The 20,447-nt window shown below is 46.1% G+C and overlaps 1 protein-coding gene across 1 annotated transcript in view; it reads left to right on the top strand.

Moving 5' to 3' along the window:
* The window catches only part of CCDC129 (coiled-coil domain containing 129), a 65,621-nt gene that overhangs the window by 24,263 nt on the left and 20,911 nt on the right, over positions 1 to 20,447 (top strand). Inside the window, exons 8-9 of the mRNA XM_015405731.1 lie at positions 893 to 1,455; positions 2,880 to 2,934. Coding sequence (XP_015261217.1) covers positions 893 to 1,455; positions 2,880 to 2,934 — 618 coding nt within the window. The remainder of the gene's footprint in view (positions 1 to 892; positions 1,456 to 2,879; positions 2,935 to 20,447) is intronic.

Below are 20,447 nucleotides of genomic sequence, written 5' to 3'. Positions count from 1 at the left end.
TTTATGCTTCACCTTCAATTTAGGTGCAATAGTGGAAGGTCAAATGGCTTCACAGGGGAAATTTGAGGTGGGGTATGGTTTTTGTTGAAGATTTTTCCCTCAAGAATTGGAATTCATGCCCGCAAATACTGGAAGAGGGATCAAAATGGCTGATAAACTACTCAGTAAATCTACTATAACTCCATTATGAATGATCATACAGCATCTAGGCATGGCTCAAATGAAAGGTAATTTTATGCTCGTCAGTGTTTATGCAAGGTGTGAACTGATTAAAAAAAAACCAATTAAATCAGTATATTCAGAAATAGGGATCCAGGCCCCTGGTCTGGGCAGTGGTTTTGTGGGCCCCTTTCCGGGGGGGGGGGGACCTGCCTGGAAATGGTCCCCAATGCAACATAATGATGTCACCTGGAAGTGATGTAATCACATCACTGATGTTGGGGGCTAAGCTCTAGTTTTTTGGGGGGAAACTCTATGGTAAAATTGGGCTCAAACAATAGAGTTTTGCCCAAAAACCAGAGAGTCGTCCCCTGGCATTGGCAGCGTGATGACATCACTTCTGGATGATCCCAGAATGGACCGGGAGCCCCCCCATTGGAAGCTAGGCAACTCTATTCAGAAATAACCCCATTAAAATATATCCTATACATGTCGAAACCTTTTTTGGTTTTTTCATTATGTACTTTGAAGTGCAGCTCTGTATATCCCAACAAAGCAGCTAGAAATGAGTTAGGAGGATGCTGACAGCATTTGACATCCAGTTGAACTGCACCTGAGCGCTTGCCGTTCCATGCCAAATCAGCAACGTGTGGCACCTGAAGGGCACATTGCAATCATGGATTTTGATGAGACTTCAGAGATTTACCATGCTTTCATCTTTGTCTAACTTAAGGGCGTTTCCGGCAACTGCAAGTCCTGGACCATGTGACCAGCGCCTTTTCTTCTTTGCTGAATGACATCAACCTCATGCAGCAGAATACAGAGGATGGAAATGGAGAGGGGAAGGGGGTGGTGGGCAGCCCAGCGGGCAGAGCTGTGGTCTCACCAGCCAAGCGGAGAAGAATAGGTCAGCTCCTGAGAAAAGTGTCTCAACAGTCGACGCATGGCCCTCCGGCTTACCGAAGTGTTGGCACACCTGTTGTTGATGTGGACAAATGCGTAGCAGGCAGGTCTGCCTTATGTGAAAACACTGCCTTGGACTCTCTCAAAGAGGAGATCCTTCCCAGTGAGGAGGAGGAGGAGAAGGCTCAGACTGTATCTCTTCCTGCACAGCTCATCGCAAGCAAAACTCGGGTGTTGCCTCATCTGCCTATTAAACAGACCCATTTTCTTTCAACCTCCGAGATGCCCACTAAAGACAGATCACGCAAGGAGCCCAGTTTGCTTTTGAACCACATGCTCAAGAGGGTTTCTGGCTTAAATGGCAAGCCTTCAGATTCCTTTGAAATGGAAGAGGTAAGACAAATGCGTTGCATATGAGGGTGCATATGAAGCAGGGAGGGTAGTCAGCTGTTATTGGAAAGGTAGCGGCTAGAGCAGATTGCTTTCACCTCGGACACAGGGCTATTTTTGGGCAGGAACGCACAGGAACGGAGTTCCGGCTGGCTCCTGAGTTGGCCACGCCCAGCAGGAACTCATTAGCATAATAGGGCACACCCAACAGCAGAAACTCATTAGGATCGGCTACATTAGGGGTGTGTGGTCTAACATGCAAAGGGTTCCTGCTACAAAAAGAAGCCCTGGGTTTTGACAACAAACAAGGTAAACAGAATAAGAAGCAAAAGGTGGGTGTGGCTGGATGACAACACTTCTGGTGACATATGGGGTGTGGCCTAATATGCTAATATGCTGTGCTGTCAGGATGTGGCCTACTATGCTAATGAGTTTCTGCTGTTGGGTGTGGCCTGTTATGCTAATGAGTTCCTGCTGGGCTTTTTCTACAAAAAAAAGTCCTGCTCGGACATAGCTGCAACTCAACATTCAGGCACTGCAGGGGATGGAAAAGGTGGTTAAAAGTCACAGCTGTAGTGTTTTCTCTCCTGAATAAGACAAGACATTAGAACACCAGTTGGGTCAGGGTTCTCCCAGCCCCACTTCCCTTCCCTTCAGCTTTATGGCAGCTGCAGGGAACTTACTTCTCCAAGCATCACAAGGCCTGATTTAGAGCAAGACGACAGCACGGGGAGGAACAGAAGCTATTGCCTCTGCCAGCACCATTTTCCCGAGCCAAACAGCCCCAGAGTCATTGTTTGCCATGTTGCAGGGCTGCACATGTAGTACTTAGTGTCCATGCAGCCCTTCCCCCCTATCAAGGGTGCAAATGATGCCCTGCTCTAACTTGTTTAGACTCCCAACCCAACTCATAAACGAATGTCTCATCTGGTTTGAGCCTTACCTCCATCAGTGCTGTTGAATTTGCATAACCTTTGACCCTCATAGCCAGTCACAGCCCACTTGTCAGGGCCGAGAGCCCATGAATGGCTCTATGGACTTCCCGATTTGGTCCTTGTCTGCAGTTGCATAAGGGGAGGGCATCTTGCCCCTTGCAGGCTACAGGTAGGGGGAGCCACAACTGGTGAGTCAGCAGTTGTGCAGTTCTAGATTGCATTGCAGTGGATATCACTAGGAAAACATTTAGGGCACGTCTGTGGGTCAATAGTGTCACGAGAAATGGCATGTCTAATAGATCCTGACTATGAACTGGAGACTTGAGCTCTGTTTAAAAAGCAAACAGGCAGGGGAACCAGCAACCAAGCAACATCTGGAAGGTTTAGAATTGTTTTTGTTTGAAATCTTAATGTTGAGCAGAAGAAATATACTTTTAATAATGAAAACAAGCTGCTTTGAGTAGTGTTTCTCTCCCCCACCCCTTGTCTCAGATCCAGAGCTTTGAGGATGAATCTTCATGGGGAAATCCTCTTGAAAGCACTTCAGGTGGGTATTAGCAAATATAATCGCTCTATATATTTTTACAAATTTGCCATGCTGGGGAGCTTTAGAGATATAAATGCCTGAGATATGAAGTGGCTGGACAACTGAATGCTCTCTCACAGCCTTCTCTCCCCAGTGTCATTACTCAACAAATTAATCTCTGTACTGTTTTGAAGGAAAGCTTTTTTTGATTTTGCAGTGATCAGATGCTTGCTAAAAACTTGCTATACGCAAGGGGAGGACCAGATGCTGAGGGAGAACTTTCTTTTGCAGAGTTGTAAGAGAAAATGATGTTTAGAACAAGGGAAACAGTCGGTCACCCTCAGCAAAATGGACTTTTAAAATGATTAATTAATATAAATGATATGGGTTAATCCTATAAGAACTCTTGTTTTCTTGATGGGTGGGCAAGTTAAAGATGTCTAAGAACACCTGGTGAGATCATGGCTAAGATGTCACCCAAGGATTTACAGCTCATAGGTTATATCTTTCAATGCTTTACTACTTGAATTCTGAATAGTCATTTAACCTGTGAAAGCAATATCTTTTTTTTTTTTTGAAATTTATTTTCATTTTCCACTATAACAAAAGTTCATATCATATCACTTTCACTTTCGGTTACAACTTATAATATCCATTACGTCTTTCACCTTTAACGACTTTTATATCATACTAGCAAAAATTCAGTTTTGATTTATCTTTTTCATCTTCAGCCAGTCATAAAATAGTTTCCATCTGTCCCAAAAAAGTTCCTCTAGTTTATTTTGTAGTGTTGTATTTAGCTTATCCATTTCAGCTATTCCCATCACCATATTTTTAAGTTCTATTATAGATGGTATTATTTTGGATTTCCAATGTCTTGCTATAAGGATTCTGGCTGCCGTTAATATATATACAATTATCTGTGTATGTGATTTAATGTCTTCCGGTAACATATTTAGTAGCCAAATTTCTGGCTCTAGGGGGATATTTATTTTTGTAACGTGCAGGGGGATTTTTGCAATTTTTCTCCAAAACTTCTGGATTTTGTCACATCTCCACCATACGTGGAGGTATGATCCTACGTTCTTCCCACACCTCCAACAGATGTTGGATGCTTTTGGGAGACATTTTGCGACTTTCTCGGGGTTCCAATGCCACCTATAGAACCTTTTATATATATTTTCTTTGTATTGCATGGCTTTCATAAATTTTAAAAATCCCCATGTTGCAGTCCATTGCTTTGCTTCTATTGGGTGTCCAATCTCTTTTATCCAGGCTAACATGGATGTCTTTATAGTTTCTTCTCGCAAAAAATCCGCTATTAATATAGTATAGATCTTCTGAATAAGTTTATCGCTGGAGGATAACCAGATTTTATCAAATTCATTTAAGCTAGTGTGGAAGAACCGGAACACTCTTTAACTTATCTATTAGAAGATATTCAGGAATTTGGGAAAATAGCCAGCTTCAGAATCAATATTTCAAAAACTAAAATTATAGCAAAAAACTGCCCACAAAACCTCTTTTTGGCACAAAATTTACCAATAATTAGGAATTATAAGTATTTCAAGGATTTGGAGAAAATTGTAAGTGACTTTATATGGCGATCCAAAAAACCAAGAATAAAACTGAAGTATCTTCAGGATTCTAAAAAGCAAGGAGGTTTTGTGCTACCAAATTGGCAATTGTATTACTTTGCAAGGTCATTGGTATGGATAAGGGAATGGGCAAAGTTAGAAGATACTAGAACATTAGCATTAGAGGGATCGGACCTAGTAATGGGTTGGTATGCGTACCTATGGTACGGGAAAGACAAAATTCATTCAAATTTCCACACACACATAATAAGAAGCTCTCTCATAAAAGTTTGGAATTTAATTAAATATAAAAATTATATTAAAATACCAATATGGATTTCGCCAATTGAGGCATTTGCAGAACCTTCCCTAAAAAGAGGAAATATTAAAGAAATATACGGGAATCTATTAAATAAAAAGGTGGAGCTAAAATCAGATGAGATATTATTAAAACAAAACATAAAACTGTCCTGGTGGGAAAAAAAAATATGAAAGCGATCTCTTCATACTGGAGCATTCAAATTTGCTCTTGGTTGTGAGTTCTGTAAGTTTGAAGAGCTGCCAAAGACTCTAGAGAACTGGAACAATAGATGCAAATTATGGTGGACTCAGCTGACCCAGCCACACACATATACAAACCGATGAAGGGTGGAAGGGATTTATTACCAGCTGGGTCCATGAGCACCTCCAAGGTCTTAACCTGCTCTGCAAAAGCCACCTCCACTCCGTCCACTACAAGAGGATGCAGGCCCTCTAAAACCTCACCCTTCCTTACCTATCTGGATTCTGTGATAGAATTGCTCAAGTAGATATGAGGACATACCTGGCACTATGGCTTGTTGAAAGTCTGCGTCCCCACTGATTAGGTCTGAGGAGGCTGGATGACCATCTTTTGGGTATGTTGTAGGTACGTAGGGCTATCTTTCAGCTATGCTCCTTCAGAGTGCAGGGGGGTGGACTAGACGACCTGCAAGGTCCCTTCCAACTCTAACATTCTATGATTCCATGATTCTATGATTCTCATGAGTACTTGCTTCAGATTGTGAAGCCACCTATAAAGAAAAACAGGTCTTTCCCACAAGGCATATGAGTGGGAAATGTTATCGTACAGGAGGGGACTATGGAGGATACCCTGAAACGTTTAAATCTGGAAACTATGGATCATTCCACCTGTCTGCATGGTCAAAAAGGCAATGGACAACATTGCTTCTCAAAACAATGATGAAGTGCTGCGGGGGTGGGGAAGATTAATTTGCATCTGCTTGCATTTTATGATGTTATGTGCAGAAATTCATCTTGTATATGTTGTAAATACACAGGTTTTCCCCAGTATACATAGGGATTATCATTCTCTGATTATCAAGAGCCAGCTGTGGTGAAGTGGTTTAGAGCGGTAGATTCTAATCTGGAGAACCGGATTCCCCACTTCTCCACATGCAGCCAGCTGGGTGACCTTGGATCAGTCACAGTTCTCTCAGCGCTCACTCCAAAACTCCTTTGGGTAGTGAAGAGTGGGGTATAAAACCAGTTTTTTAAAAAATATGTAGATTATATTAAATTTATATTAAAAACCTTAATTTCATACCATACTGTTCTTAGAAAGCATTTGTTTTAAAAATAATTTCATTCAATCCAGAATGAAAAATATTTCATGAGGGTTTTTTTTAATTACCAAAAGTGCTAAGGTAAAAAATGCCCATTTCCCAAAAATTTCAAGGGTTTTTTTTGGGGGGGGGGGCGGAGGGAGGTCTCTCAGCCTTTGGTCCAAGCCCTCACCTGCCTTAGGAATTAGTAATGGCTGTTAGGAGCATGGACTACCATACATTTTTCTTCCCTCTCTGAGTCACAATCGTGCATGAGACAACTGGTCTCGTAGCAGAATGGACTACATCATTTCATACAGGAGATTACACTATTTAATGCTTCCCTATGCAGAACGCCCCCCCCCCCTCCACAAACATAAAATCAGCAGGGATGTTATGTGTGAAATAAAAATGGCAGATGAAGTACCACAGAGAGAGTGTTCAAGTCATCTCACATGGCTTCAGACGTGGAGCTTTTCAGTCATAAAAATTCACAGTGACATACTTTGGGATATAAGGTGGTTGTGTTCATAATGCTCCGTTGTATTGTGTGTCACCCCCCCCCCCAAATGCTTGTTCTGCTAATAATTCTTCCAGATTCTACACACAAGCATCGATAGCCCAGACACCTAAAGTTTATGGTGGTGTAAGTTTGTTAATTTTGAATTGCTTACTGTCACTGAAACACATGTCAATGGCTGTGATGATACATGAACTATGAAGCCAGTTGCTTTATAGATGTACGTACAGGTGGCAATAAGGTCCATGTTGCACACATGGACCAACTTTTTCTGCAGTCTCAAAACCAATTAGGGTTTTTGTAGCCAAGAGAGATCATAATTGCCAAGATGCTTCCTAATAGAGAGTTTGCTCATGTCTAGGGATGGGCACGGACCAAAAAAATGGAGGTTCATTGAGGTTTATGGTTTCTGGGTTTCACAACCATGAACCAAAAACTTTCATGAACGTTTCCATTTTACGAACCAGTTTGTGGTTCATGAGGTTCATGATGAGGGGCTTATTTTAAAGCAATTTTAAGGGAACACATCCCTTAAATGGCTTTTGCAGGCCCCTTGCTGACACCACTGTGGCAATGAGGCCATTTCTGCATCATGCCACTGCCACCGTCCAAGGACTGCCCAAGGTTTTTTGGGGGTTCATTTGGTCCATGAACAGTCTATGGAAGTCAATTCAGAAGGCATTTAAATGCCTTCTGAGTCCTAGTATTCTGAGTCATGACTGGAATTCGACTCAGAATGCCTTCTGAGCTCCCTTGCATCAGGCCAGTGTGGTGGCATGATGCAGAAGTAGACTTAAATGCCTTCTGAGTTGACTTCCATGGACTACTCACAGACCAAATGAACCCCCAGAAAACACTGGCCGGTCCATGGGCAGTCTGTGGAAAGCGGGTGGGTATGGACCAGGCAAATAAACTACAAAGCAGGCCCCAGTCTGTGGAAAAATTTGGTCCATGCTCTGGTTCATGCCCATCCCTACTCATGTCTGTTTTTCACTGGAAGCACTGGTTTTCACTGAAGCAGGTCATTTAGTGACAAATGTGCACATGTCCCAGGGCAAGTAGTCTGCAAGGAGCTAGCAGTTCATCTGGGGGACCAGTCAGTTAAGCAGGCAGGCAATAACTGGGTAGTCTGAGGATGGCTCAGCCTGTTTCTGAGGCAGTTGGTTGCTCTGACTGACAAAACAAGTCCAGATTCAGACACTACAGAGGATCAAGTGTAACATTATTGGTCTCACCCAACTCCTGATGGTGACTGCTGGACTACATAACATACCAGACAATACCACTCTAATGGCAGAAAGTGAAGAGGACCTTAAGAGTCTCTTGCTCAGGGTAAAAGACGAGAGCGCAAAAGTGGGCTTGAAGCTCAACATCAAAAAAACTAAGATCATGGCATCTGGCCCCATCACTCCTTGGCAAATAGAAGGGGAAGTCGTGGAAGTAGTGTTGTTGTGAGGATAAAATGAAGGGAAGGAGAATGATGCAAGCTGCTTCAGGTCCCCATTGTGGAGAAAGGCAGGGCATAAATGAAATAAATAAATAATAAATATAGCTGGAGATGGGGGGGCAGATAAAAGGTAGGTTGGTTGATGGGGGGGGGAGAGAAGGAAGGAGGGAAAGGAGACGATATTGGTGTACCCAGGTGGTAGGAAGGAGGAAATCATGTGGGAAGGAGGAAACAGTGGTAAGTGAGGTGCCATCTGTAAGTTCTTGCAGGTTCCCCACCATGAACTGGGTCTCGCCTGGGAGTCAGCACCATACAACTAAGCCATAGTTTTCCGAGGGAGAGGCTGTCATGAGCAAGGACAGAGGGTACACGGAATACAGGGTGGGGGAGGTAAATCACACCGGGGACATCATGTGGGGAAGCTCTGGTTTGAAACTCTATAGTAAAACTGGCTTAAAACCATATAGTTTTGCCCTCAAACCAGAGTGTCCCCGTGTGATGACATCACATCTGGGTGACATCATCAGTCAGGGAATTCACATGAGGGCATGGCTGTTTGGGGGTGTGGTTTCCCCCACTGGCTAGGTGGCCAGTGGCAGACTGAAACCCCCGAAATCAGGGAACCCCCGCCCCGATCTGGGGACTGGCAAGCCTAACTTGCTGTAACAAATCAGTTCATTCATTAAAATAAGAACCCCTCCTCAATCCATTTATGTGGCCGGGTTTGCAAGGACTAGTTCAGAGCACTGCCAGCCTTGTGGTATAAATTCCACTGAAAATGAAAAAGGGAGATAACCACTGAATACTTTGGAGGGGTGTGTGTGTGTGTGTGTGTGTGATGAAACCACTTCCTGCTGTGGTTGTGCTCCTTGATATTGTGGCTAGGCCCTCTATGTTCCTATCCATTGCTTCATTTTGTGTACACACACATACACCATTCCTTAGCTGCTTTTTGCTATCTTTCCTGAATGTAGATTCTGGCTGTTTAGCTGTGCCAGGCATCCTGATGTTCCTTTTGTCTCTCCCCCCCCCCCGCCCCCTTTAGCAGAATGCAGAGACTTAATTCTAAAAGACACTCAAACCCCAAGCATCCCTAAATGACTTTACAAGGAACACCAGAGTGTTTTCGAGCAATGGCGTTTTTTTAAAAAACACACACACAACAACAACAAAATATTACAATTTTTTATTAGGCAATTTTATCATTGTTATAAATAAGTAATTGTACTGGGGAGAAGGGATAATCCTTATTTAATTAAATTCATCTATACTCCCAGGTTGGCAGCAACCAGACATATGTGAGACTAATACCCACAGCCTGCCTGGGTATGCATGTGCAATTAAAAATTCACTCTACAGTAGCACTGGCAGTTTAGTGTTGCTTTTGGCATTTACAAATTCTTTTATTTTGTGACTTTTTCCCCACCATACACATATGCTGGAGCAGATGTTGCTTATTTGTTGTTTATTCAAATCTGTAAGCTCTGGCAGCAAACGCCATTGTTCTGTAATGAAGCTTTGCTCGCTGTCCTGTATTAGGACCCAGGCAACGTCTGACGGGCAGTTAGCTCCCAGCAGGGGCCTGGACTGATCTGAGTGGCAATTTTATATACGATAGAGCTCACTACTGTGAATACAGGTTGGGCAGCACCAAGGGACGGGGGGGGGGGGGGGGAAGCACCGGATGGCCTGGCCATGGTAGCCTGGCCTACATTTGCTCCTGACATCCTCTTTGCTGAGATTTCATGGTCAGTATTTGGAATCTGAGTTGTTTTGTACACATGCAGAGAGAGAGAGAGAGGCCCACATATGCTCACGGGTCAGTCTTCCCATTTTCACTCAGCATTTGTGAAGCACATAATGCATCCCCCACCCCTGTTAATGCAGACACATTAGGGGCACCCTCTCCTTGTGACAGGACTGAGTTCCACGTGCGTAGGCATCTTGTGCTTCCATTGCTTCCTTTGAGTTGTCTTCCCGGATCCTTCCCCTCTTCCCTCCCCTCCCCCCCTCTCCAGCTACGGGCAGGTTTTTCCAAGGGGACATTGACCAAAGGAAGGAATGGCTGGTCTCTGAAACTATGGTGCCAGCACGACAGCGTTAGCTGGCTGGAAAGCCCCCCACACGGCCCAAGAGGCAATCAATCAGACAAGTAACCACCTCCATCTGGCACATGGTCGCATGGAAACTCACTTTCTGAGCATTTGTGATTCATCTTGTCCCAACAAGTGGTGCCAGGGACCAAACCACAGTTGAGTCTTTCCAGCAGCTGAGTACGTTCAACCCTCCCCAGCATGCCGAACTGACACATTCACTCCCGTGACTTATTGAGTGGCAATTCTTTTAATTATCACACCTTCCCTCCTCCTCCTCCTCCTCCCTCTCCCTGCCATCTCTTCACATACAGTTTGGCACCAGGGGAATATCTGCAGAAGGCAATCGGTATTTTTCTTAATTGACTGTGTTCCAATAGTGTGAATCCTGTTTATTATCCCCTTGTAAAGTACATATGGGAACGATTGCTTGATGGCGAGAAAGGAGCGCCACTATGCTTTCCCCCCATTTCTAATGGCATCAGGGCAAGTTCTATCGGTTTTCGCAGATGGGAGTCACTTGCCAAATGCCAGGAATAGAAGGGGAAAGGTATTATGCACTCGTTATTTTTTTTCCCCTTGTCACATCTTTTTTCCTGAACATGCCTCGTGCAGTGATTTCTTTGTTTTCTATCTTACAAAATGGATTTCTGCCCATTTTTAAGCTATAACAATAGGTAGAAATAAATAGGGTGGCATTTTAAGCTATAACAATGGGTGGAAATAAACAGGGTTACATTTAATGCATAGTTCTGTATTTAGAGAGGACCAGATACGTAATCATTATTATTTTATTTACTTAACGGCAATATTGTTTTCACTAGGCTGAATGATGTATGTAGAAATTTTTTGTAGGGAATTAATCCAATAGCAGTGCCTTTTCTGCTTCTGTATGGCTTGTGGCCTGTAATATTTATTTATTTATTTGTTACATTTATACCCCGCCCTCCCCCGAAGGGCTCAGGGCGGCTGAATAATATCTTTAGGATGCTTATATGAAGAAAATCTATGGTCTTGCTTTCTTTCTCAGTCTGCCTCTTCCCCAGTCAGTAGGTCATGTCTAGGCTTGCCAAGTCCCGCCGGGGGGCGGGGAAACCCCCGCCCCAGAGGCCCATTTCCCAGCGGCGGCGGATTGGGCCCCGGGGGAACCCCACCCCCGACGTGCATGTAACTCTATGTTTTTCCCTCGGATGGTCGTGGCCCCGCCCTCAGCGTGCCCCACTTCGTCACGTCACTTCCAGGTGACGTGCGCTCCAGCCGCCAGCGGAGAAATTTTGACTTGGCAAACCTAGTCATGTCAACAGTTATTAGCTGAAGTCCTTAACTTATATCTTTTCTCATGGAATATAACCACAACTTTAGATTAGCAGATGTGGTTGGAGAAGACCAAGTCAACAAATATGGCAGCAGGCTTGTATCATCACCAAGGAGTTAGGAAACAGAGGGGCATTAGGGCTGATAGCTAGGGCGCACGGGATAGGTATGTTTCATCTTTTTTTCAGCCTGCTGCTTTCCCCTGTAATCCTCACCCCGAAGGACTTTCCCCCAAGATAGAGTTCAAGAGGCACTAAACCCCAAAATCCCAGAGCCAGGAGGCAACATCAGAGGAGGGTCTCAGCCTCTATACCCTCCAGAGGAACTGGTTGGCCATTGTGTGAGACAGGATGCTGGATTAGATGGACTCTGGCAGGGCTCTTCTTCTGTTCTTAAAATATGTGCTTACATCTTTAGTTGGGGCCAGGAAGACTTGCAAGAGGAAAGCACTGCTCAGAGAAAGGGGCACCAGAAATCACCTCACACCCAGTGGAAAAAACCTATACCCAAATCAGCCACTAAACCTGTAGTCCCAGCTTTGATTGTAAGGTCCAGAGTTCACTGTACTGCCCTTGTGATATCTTGTAGAGGCCATACGTTAGGCTTGCCAGCCCCCAGGCCCAGGCAGGAGACCCCCCAGTTTCAGGGGCTTCTCCCCACCGCAGACCAGCTGGCTGGCAAGGGAAACCACCCCCCTAAACAGGGATGTTGCTGTGCGACGTCCCTGATGCAATGACGTCACTCAGAAGAGATATTGTCGCGCTGGGGGCATCATGCGGGGACGCTCTGGTATTTGGGCAAACTATGGTTTGAGGATGGAAAAAACACATAGAATTTTGCCCAAATAACAGAGTGGTCCCGCGTGACGTTCCCAATGTGGTGATGTAACTTCTGGGTGATGTCACTGCATTGGGGACATCGCATGATGTCCGTGCCCACCCCTGGAACTCCCCTGGAATCCTCCTGCCAGAGCAACAAGGAGACCTGGCAACCCTACCATACATTATTGAAAATATTCAGATTCCACCTTTCCAACGTTGTGCTCGAGGGTGACTCATAATAGAACCAAACAATAAAGCAGCACAAATAAAAATAACCGTCATTAGCATAAAGCAGTCAACACTCAGGCAAATGCTTAACCAATGCATAAGCCTTTAGCTGCTGCTGAAAGGAGGCCAGGGAAGGGGGACATAGAGACTCCTAACCAGTGTTCCCTCTAAGCTGAGTTAGTGTGAGCTAGCTCACAGTTTTCTAGCCTCCGGCTCACAGATTTTTGTTTTAGCTCAGGAAGGATGGCTCCAGAGCAATCTAATTTATGCAGCAGCCAAATCCCCTGCTCACAGCTTTAATGCCAGTAGCTCACAGAGTAGAATTTTTGCTCACAAGTCTCCATAGCTTAGAGGGAGCATTGCTTCTAACGGGAGGACATTCTGGAAATGGAAGGGGCAACAGCAGACAAGGCTCTGCTTTATGGCAGCCCTTCTAATTTCACTTGGAGGAGGGGCGCAGAGTAGAACCTGCACTGATGATCTCAGTGTCTGGGCCAGACCATATGGGAGGACAAGGTCCTGTCAGGGCTGTGGTCCCAGACTATGGAGCTTTAGTGGTTGAGTCGGGCCTTTGAGTCGGGCCTGTAAATAAATTGGTAATTAATGTAGACTTTTTTTTAAAAAAAAAAAATTGGGGTAATAGGATGACCCGACTCAATAGACAGGTGGCCAGGTTCTGAACCACTTTGAACTTCTGAACCACTTTGGCAAAGGCAGCCCCTATGGAGCGCAGGAAAGTAATCTAATCTGGAGGTAATCAGCACATGAACTACTTGTGGCTAGATCCCACTTCCCGAGGAAGGGACTGATACGCCAGCCAAAGCATAAAAAAGGTTCTGCATGCTTCAGTGGAGATTTACGTCCCCATCTGTAATGCTGGACAGCAATGTTCCCTCTAAGCTGTGGAGTCTTGTGAGCAAAATTTCTACTATCTGAGCTACTGGTGCTAAAGTTGTGAGCGAGCAAATCAGCTACTGCATTAATTAATTTGTTCTGGAGCCCTCCTTCCTGAGCTAAGACAAAAATGTGTGAGCCAGAGGCTAAAAAACTGTGAGCTAGCTCACACTAACTCAGCTTAGAGGGAACACTGCTGGACAGTACATGTCGTTGCGAAAGCAATTAAAAAAGCACAAAAGGTTGTTAGTGTGATAATGTGTTTACCGAGCTCTCCGTCTAAGTCACTCTGATACTGCAAACTGCCAGGACAAGGCTGCCAGTTAGAAACTGTGGTGGGCTGTGAATGTCTGTGGCCACTGAGTCCCAAGTCTTTACCATGCATTGCAGACAGGGGTGGAGATCTCAGTGTTGTGCTGACCAACTAGCAGTGTTCTGCATTGTAGGCACATGCAGTGATGGAGAGCAGCCTATAGAAGGCACTGCTGCATGCATGGCACTGGCCTTGGTTCCCCCCCCCCCCTTGCTTCCTGTGTGCTTGCTGGTAAGGACCAGTGGGAATCTATCATCCGTAGCCACTACTCAGCAGTTGGAATCCAGGTAAAGTTAACTTCCTCTGCGCGTTTGGTGCTTTTGTCACAATGGCAACCTTTTGTGCTCTTTTTACTGTTTCCCCCATCCTCATCCTTGCCAAAAAGCTCATCAAATGATGGCACAGAGAAAAAATGTGCAGAGGAGGAGGAGGAGGAGGAGGAGGTGAGACCCTGTTATGGAGAGGCCTGCCAACTAATCTAGAGACACAGAAGTTCATTTCTCCACTGAATTTTATAACAATGATTTAGCTGTTGCATTGCGCTGGGAATTCGCTGGCGTCAGCCTGGGGCAGGAAAGTTATGCATCCGATCCAGATGATTTCACGTGTGACCATCCGCCTTTCACCCACTGCCTGTCACGGGGTCCCAGGCCACCACCTCATCTGTGTCCCCCACGCGTCTTGCACACAAGCAAATAAGAGCATGTCACTTTCGTCACTCACAGAGACTGAGCTGCCAGGCTTGCCTTCCCCTCTCCCTGCCTGCAAATGAGCCCCGGCCACCCTAAGACGCACGAGTCGCCTGTTACCAGTGCTGGCGGGGATAGGAGAAGAGAGGGGTCTCTGACATGCGACTCTGGCACAATTCTACAGAGCTTTGGGAGGAGCCTTGAGCTCATCACAGACATCGGGAACGATCTGTTTCCTTGGAAAAGATCCATCAAGGTCTGATTGATCTCTAGCAGTCTAATCCCCAAACAATACAAAGATGTTTGTTTGTTTTTTAATGAAAAGCTGCTAAACTAAAAATCCAGCACCTTTTCTGGAATAAATCACACCCAATACTGCAGTCTGAATAGGGTTGCTGGCTCCAGGTGGGGAAATACCTGGAGACTTTGAGGGCGGAGCCTGGGGTTTAGGGAGGGGAGGGGCTTCAGTGGAGTGGAGAGCCATAGCCATAGAGTCCACCCTCCCAAGCAGCCATTTCCTACAAGGAACTGATTTCTGTGATCTGGAAATCAGTTGTAATTCCAGAACACCTCCAGCCGCTACCCGGAGGCTGGCACCCTTAAGTCCAAACCTGAATCTACGCTGTTAGCTTCTGCTTCGTATCTTGAAATGCCAGCCCCTGCTTCTGCTCCAGAAAGGGGCATCAGAATTTGGGTGTGTAGAAGAGGCAGATGGGACTCAATCCTTGCTTCACTAGGACTGTAGTATTCCCTCCTGCTACAGTGGGGACAGAAAGCTGGATCTGGGATCCTGACATGTTTATTCAGCATGAACTCAGGCCTGTAGCCAGAATTTTTATGGTGGTAAAAATGAAGAATATTTTATTGGGGTTGTTTTTTTTTTTGGGGGGGGGGAAGCATCCCTGTGCGTTTTTGCTAAAAAAAAACTTCTTCAGGGGGATCTGCTAGTCCTTTGGTATTTTTTCAGCAAGAATGCAAGATCCGTCTGCGTTTTAGGGATTCTTTTTAACCTGAACAATAAAATCAGAGGTCATTTTGGGGGGGAACGCGGGGGAATGCAGTTCCCCCGGGTGAGGTGCGGGGGGGGCACACGACGAAGGCCCGCCCTCTGCTTCCAGCCGCCCCGCTTCCGGCCCTCATTCAGCCAGGAGGAGGCAGGAGAAGAGGGAGGGTAAGTTGCTTCCTCCCTGCCTCTCCCCACCCCTGCCTGCCTGGGGCCAGGGAGGGCCTTGGCGGGGCTTCCTCGCACTCCCGCTGGCCTTGCAGGTCCACCGCCGGGCCCCTGATGTCAGGGGGTGTGGCATATGCTAATGAGTTATGCTAATGAGTTCCCCTAGCTCTTTTTCTACGAAACGACCCCTGAATAAAATATTCTTCGTTTGCACCACCAGCTCTTTTACCTATTTTTTAATCTCTATGATTGGTGAAACCCTTTTGTTTTCTCTTTGCTTTGAGGGACCATGACTACATGCGGAGTGGGGGTTGGGCCTAGGGTCCCCAGGTCCCCATTATCCCCAGTCCTGAGTCACTGGGCAGGAGTTTCAGTCTCCCTGAATATTGCATCTCTCCAGTCCTTTAGTTCTCTTCCCAGATCTTTGGCAGAGGTGAGGACAGGGCCTTATCAGTGGTGGTTCACTGCTGAATAAAGTGAATTCTGCACATGCTCAGATGCATGTTCTAGCAAGGTAACGTGCAATTCATGATCAAAACCAGATGCTAGGCTGAATGAAACTGTTGTTTTCTGACCCTACCTGCTCTTGAGAAGAGTTGTCAACACGCCTGGAGAAAAATGCCGTGTTTCAAAATCGAGGCTTAATGTGTGGAAGTAAGCAGTAGAGGCTTTTCATGGCATGGTGAATAACATCACCTGGCGGATAACATCCTGCTCAGCCTCTTTCAAAGGGATGGGTCATTTGTTGTTGGCAGCCCGAACTCCTGAGGGCCTGACTCCGGAGGCAAGTTCCCCACTGCAAACAGAAAAGGCAGCTCTGAAGCAGTATAAATCTCCTTTCAGTTTTCTACCCCGTGTTCTTAGCGGTAGTGGAAGCTGCCATAAAGTCACAGCGACTTACGGCAAGGCAAGAGATGAACAGGATTGGTTTGCCATTGCATGCCTCCGTGTAGTCTCCCATCCAAGTACTAACCAGGACTGACCCTGCTTAGCTTCTGAGGTATGACAAGAGCAGGCTAACCCAGGCCGTCCAGGTTGGGGGCAATGTCCTTACTTGTCACTAAAGAGGAGTGAAACAAGCAAGGAACAAACAAAGGGCCTGGGGAGAAAAAGTTATAGAATAGAGCAGAATAGAGTGAATTTAACCAATAAAGGCTTAAGTGACTTAGGTCCAGATGCCTTGCAGCTTCCCCTTCCCCATTCCTTCCTAAAGAATTTGGACAGGACAGCTTGCACATTTCCCTTTATATCTCTACACTAAAAAGTACTAGACTTTAAAAAAATGAAGCTAGGAATTCAGGGAGGAGGCATAGCATATTTCTGAGGGGACATATGTCCCCTGTAGCCAAAGGCCTGTTTGAACTAGCTTTCCCAATCAGGTGAAAGAACAGAACAGGATTGGGTTTTTTCCCCACCCTTCACTACCCAAAGGAGTCTCAAAGCAGCTTACAAACTCCTTTCCCTTCCCCTCCCCACAATTGACATCCTGTGAGGTCAGTGGGGCTCAGAGAGCCTCTTCCGAGAACTGCTCATGAGAGGACAGCTCTGAAAGAACTTATGACTGACCCAGGGTCACACCAGCAGCTTCATGTGGAGGAATAGGGAATCAAACCGGGTTCTCCCAGATTACAGTCCACGCTCCTAACCACTATATCAAACTGGCAATTGGAGCCAATTATGTTGCCCCATGATCTTCTGCTGTGTTTGGTGACTTTACCTGTACTTTTCCCAGTGCCATTGGATGTTGTTGTTCAGTCGCACAGTCGAGTCCGACTCTTCGCGACCCCATATGTAGCGAAAGGATTTAACCCCCAAAACCATAGAGAATGCAGCCCTGGCATTTCAGAGTGTAGACCACATCCATGGCGGTCACGGTCTTCCTCTTGGCATGCTCGGTGTAGGTGACGGCATCCCGGATGACGTTCTCCAGGAAAACTTTGAGCACCCCGCGAGTCTCCTCGTAGATCAGCCCGGAGATACGCTTCACACCCCCACGCCGAGCCAAGCGGCGGATAGTCTTCCATTAAGGTTCCCAACTGACAAAGAGAAAACCACCCCATAATTGCTTGTTGATTATATAGATATTAAAGGGACAGCTAGACTGACCAGTTTAAAAGCTGGCATCCCTGCCATCCATTGTTCTTCCTCAAAGGCACCGCCTTTGGTTGTAGAATGCTCAGGAGTGGAGGTCTTCAGACCTTGTTCATCTAACATTTCCTGAGAAGGGAGGAGGTCTGCAGCACTGCTTCTGTTCTTCTGACACCCAGAGTTTTACGTCTCATTTTCATTAGACCTCGACACAGCTGTCGGCAGGCTTTCCCGCTGTTTGGTGGGGATTAGAAACTGGCCTGGAGCCAGTTTGTAAAATGAAGAGGATCTTAACAACGGGGGAAGAAGCGAAGAAGTTAGGACAGGCATCGTGAGAACTTGACAAAGACACCTCATTGACATGACCAAAGACCACTGCTAAAGTGATGTGGCACTTTGGAGTAATATTATTCACAGCAGAAAGTCTCTGAGACTGACGGTTGGCATCGATGGCAAATTTCACCTTTGTCCTTCCAAAATGGGCACAAATATGATCTCCACATAATATTGTAACTAAAGGATATGTCTTCTGCTATGAGCTCATTAGGTGAGCCAGCCTCATTCCCTCCACCTGTCATACAGTGCTCATAATACAGCCAGCATAGTTGAGTGGTTAGAATGGTGGACTAGGCTCTGAGAGACCTGGTTTCAAATTCTTTGCAGAGTTCCTCCTCATTGAAGTCAATGGGCTTTGAAGGGTGTAACTCTGCTTAGACTTAGGCTGAGGTCAGATGGGCAGTTTGATCCAGTGAGGCTCCAGTTTTACTTGATCTAGGCTTACCAAGTGCCGTCTCCAGGATGTGACGCTACGTGTCGCTCTGGCAACGGGACTCCAAACAGCCCCGTTGCCAGAGCAACGTGTTGCGTCACATCCTGGCAACGGCGGTGCAACACATCTCGCCGTCCCTGCGGCAGGGATCCTGTGAAGACATGCGGATCCCCCGCCGCCACTTGGTAAGCCTAACTTGATCCAGGGTTTTTTGTAACTGAGAATTTTGATCAGATTCACCCTCTTAACTCTCCTCACCATGCGTCCACCCTACCCTTGGTCAATCAGACACAGCAGCCAGGGAGTGGGGCAGTTGGGCAGCTTTTAAAAATCATTTGTCTTCTGAGCATGCGCATAAGCATTGATGGGAATCAGCGCTTCAAACTCCTGGCAGAATGGCAGCAGCTGGTGGCCAATGGGATTGCTGGAGGAGGCTGCTGGGAAATGGAATCCAGTGTGAGGGTAGTGTTTTTGAAACTGTGCTTCTGAGAAATTCCACCTTTCACATGTTTAAAAGCGGGGGAGGGGAGAGATGAGAGAAGCCTCGTCCTGTGTCCTGCGTGCTGCTGGTGTTTTTATTTAAAAGCCTGGAGCGAAGCTGGAGTCACTGGCTTTGTTCTCAGACTCCCTCCTCCCCCTCCCTCCCTCCCTCCCTCTCTGAAGGAAACTCATCTTGTCAATTAACCTCTTCCCTACTCCGTGTCCCGCAAAGCTGTAGGCAGGAGAGAGCTGAAACACATGGAGCAGTGATCCAGTCATGCCCACATTGCCGACTGTTTAAAAAAATATATAGCGAAAGCGCAAGGAAAATGTTCAGATGTCCTAAATGGCTTCAAATTGCTAGGAGTCAATCCAGATTGGTGGAAATGTGGGCTGAAGTTGGAAACAACCATAAGGTATCTGATTTTCCCAGTGTCGAGACGGCTGTGAACAGACTGTGGTGATTGCGGGAGGCCAACGAGTTCAGGACGAGATACAGATGTTGCTGTCTGATCAAGCATTTTAAATCCGTTAGGGAGCAGTGGTGACCAATGCTCCCTCTAAGCTGTGGAGTCTTGTGAGCAAAAATTCTGTTTTGTGAGCTGCTGGCATTAAAGTGGTGAGCAAGTGATATGGCTACTGCATCAGTTAGTTTGCTTTTGGAGCCCTCCTTCCTGAGCTCAAACAAAAATGTGTGAGCCAGAGGCTAAGAAACTGTGAGCTAGCTCACACAGCTTAGAGGGAACACTGGTGGTGACACCAGCATAAAAAGCCCATCTGACCGCTGCCTTAGACTACAAGGAAGGGCTCCTAAGCAGGTCCACTAAGAAGTAAGTCCCGTGTTGTCCATTTGAGCTTAGTCCCAGAAAAGTGGTGATCACACTTGAAAGCTTTGATTTACAGAACACATTAAAAGCCTGCTTTGTGAATGGGGTACCTCCAGGGCTTTTTTTGTAGAAAAAGCCCAGCAGGAGCTCATCAGCATAATAGGCCACACCCAACAACAGAAACTTGTTAACGTATTAGGCCACACCCCAACAGCCATAGCTCATTAGCATATTAGGCTGCACCCCCATGTTACCAGAAGTATAGTCATCCAGCCACACCCACCTTTTGCTTGTTATTCTGTTTACCTTGTTTGTTGTCAAAACCTGGGGCTTTTTTGGTAGCAGGAACTCCTTTGCATGTTAGGCCACACACCCCTAATGTAGCCATTCCTAATAAGTTTCTGCTATTGGGTGTGGCCTATTATACTAATGAGTTCCTGCTGGGTGTGGTCAACTTGGGAGCCAGCCGGAACTCCGTTCCTGTGCATTTCTTTTTCAAAAATAGCCCTGGCGTACCTCCAAATTTCATGGAATGCACGCCCCTTATTTCAGAGTGGTGCAGCTCCATGGGGCTCTGTTCCATTGCTATGTAACCGGCTTTGGCTATCCATTGGCAGCCCATCCTTGAAGAGGACACAGGATAATTCTGATCCATCGCATTCTTTTGTTTAGTCAGATGTGCAGATATGCATTGGGCCACTCCCTTAGTCCAAGTTCTCC

The sequence above is a fragment of the Gekko japonicus genome, unplaced genomic scaffold, assembly GCF_001447785.1.
Source record: "Gekko japonicus isolate JY-2015 unplaced genomic scaffold, Gekko_japonicus_V1.1 scaffold58, whole genome shotgun sequence".
Taxonomy (NCBI): Eukaryota; Metazoa; Chordata; class Lepidosauria; order Squamata; family Gekkonidae; genus Gekko; species Gekko japonicus.
Note: the sequence above shows the minus strand (reverse complement) of the source record. Positions and strands in the feature narration are given on the sequence as shown.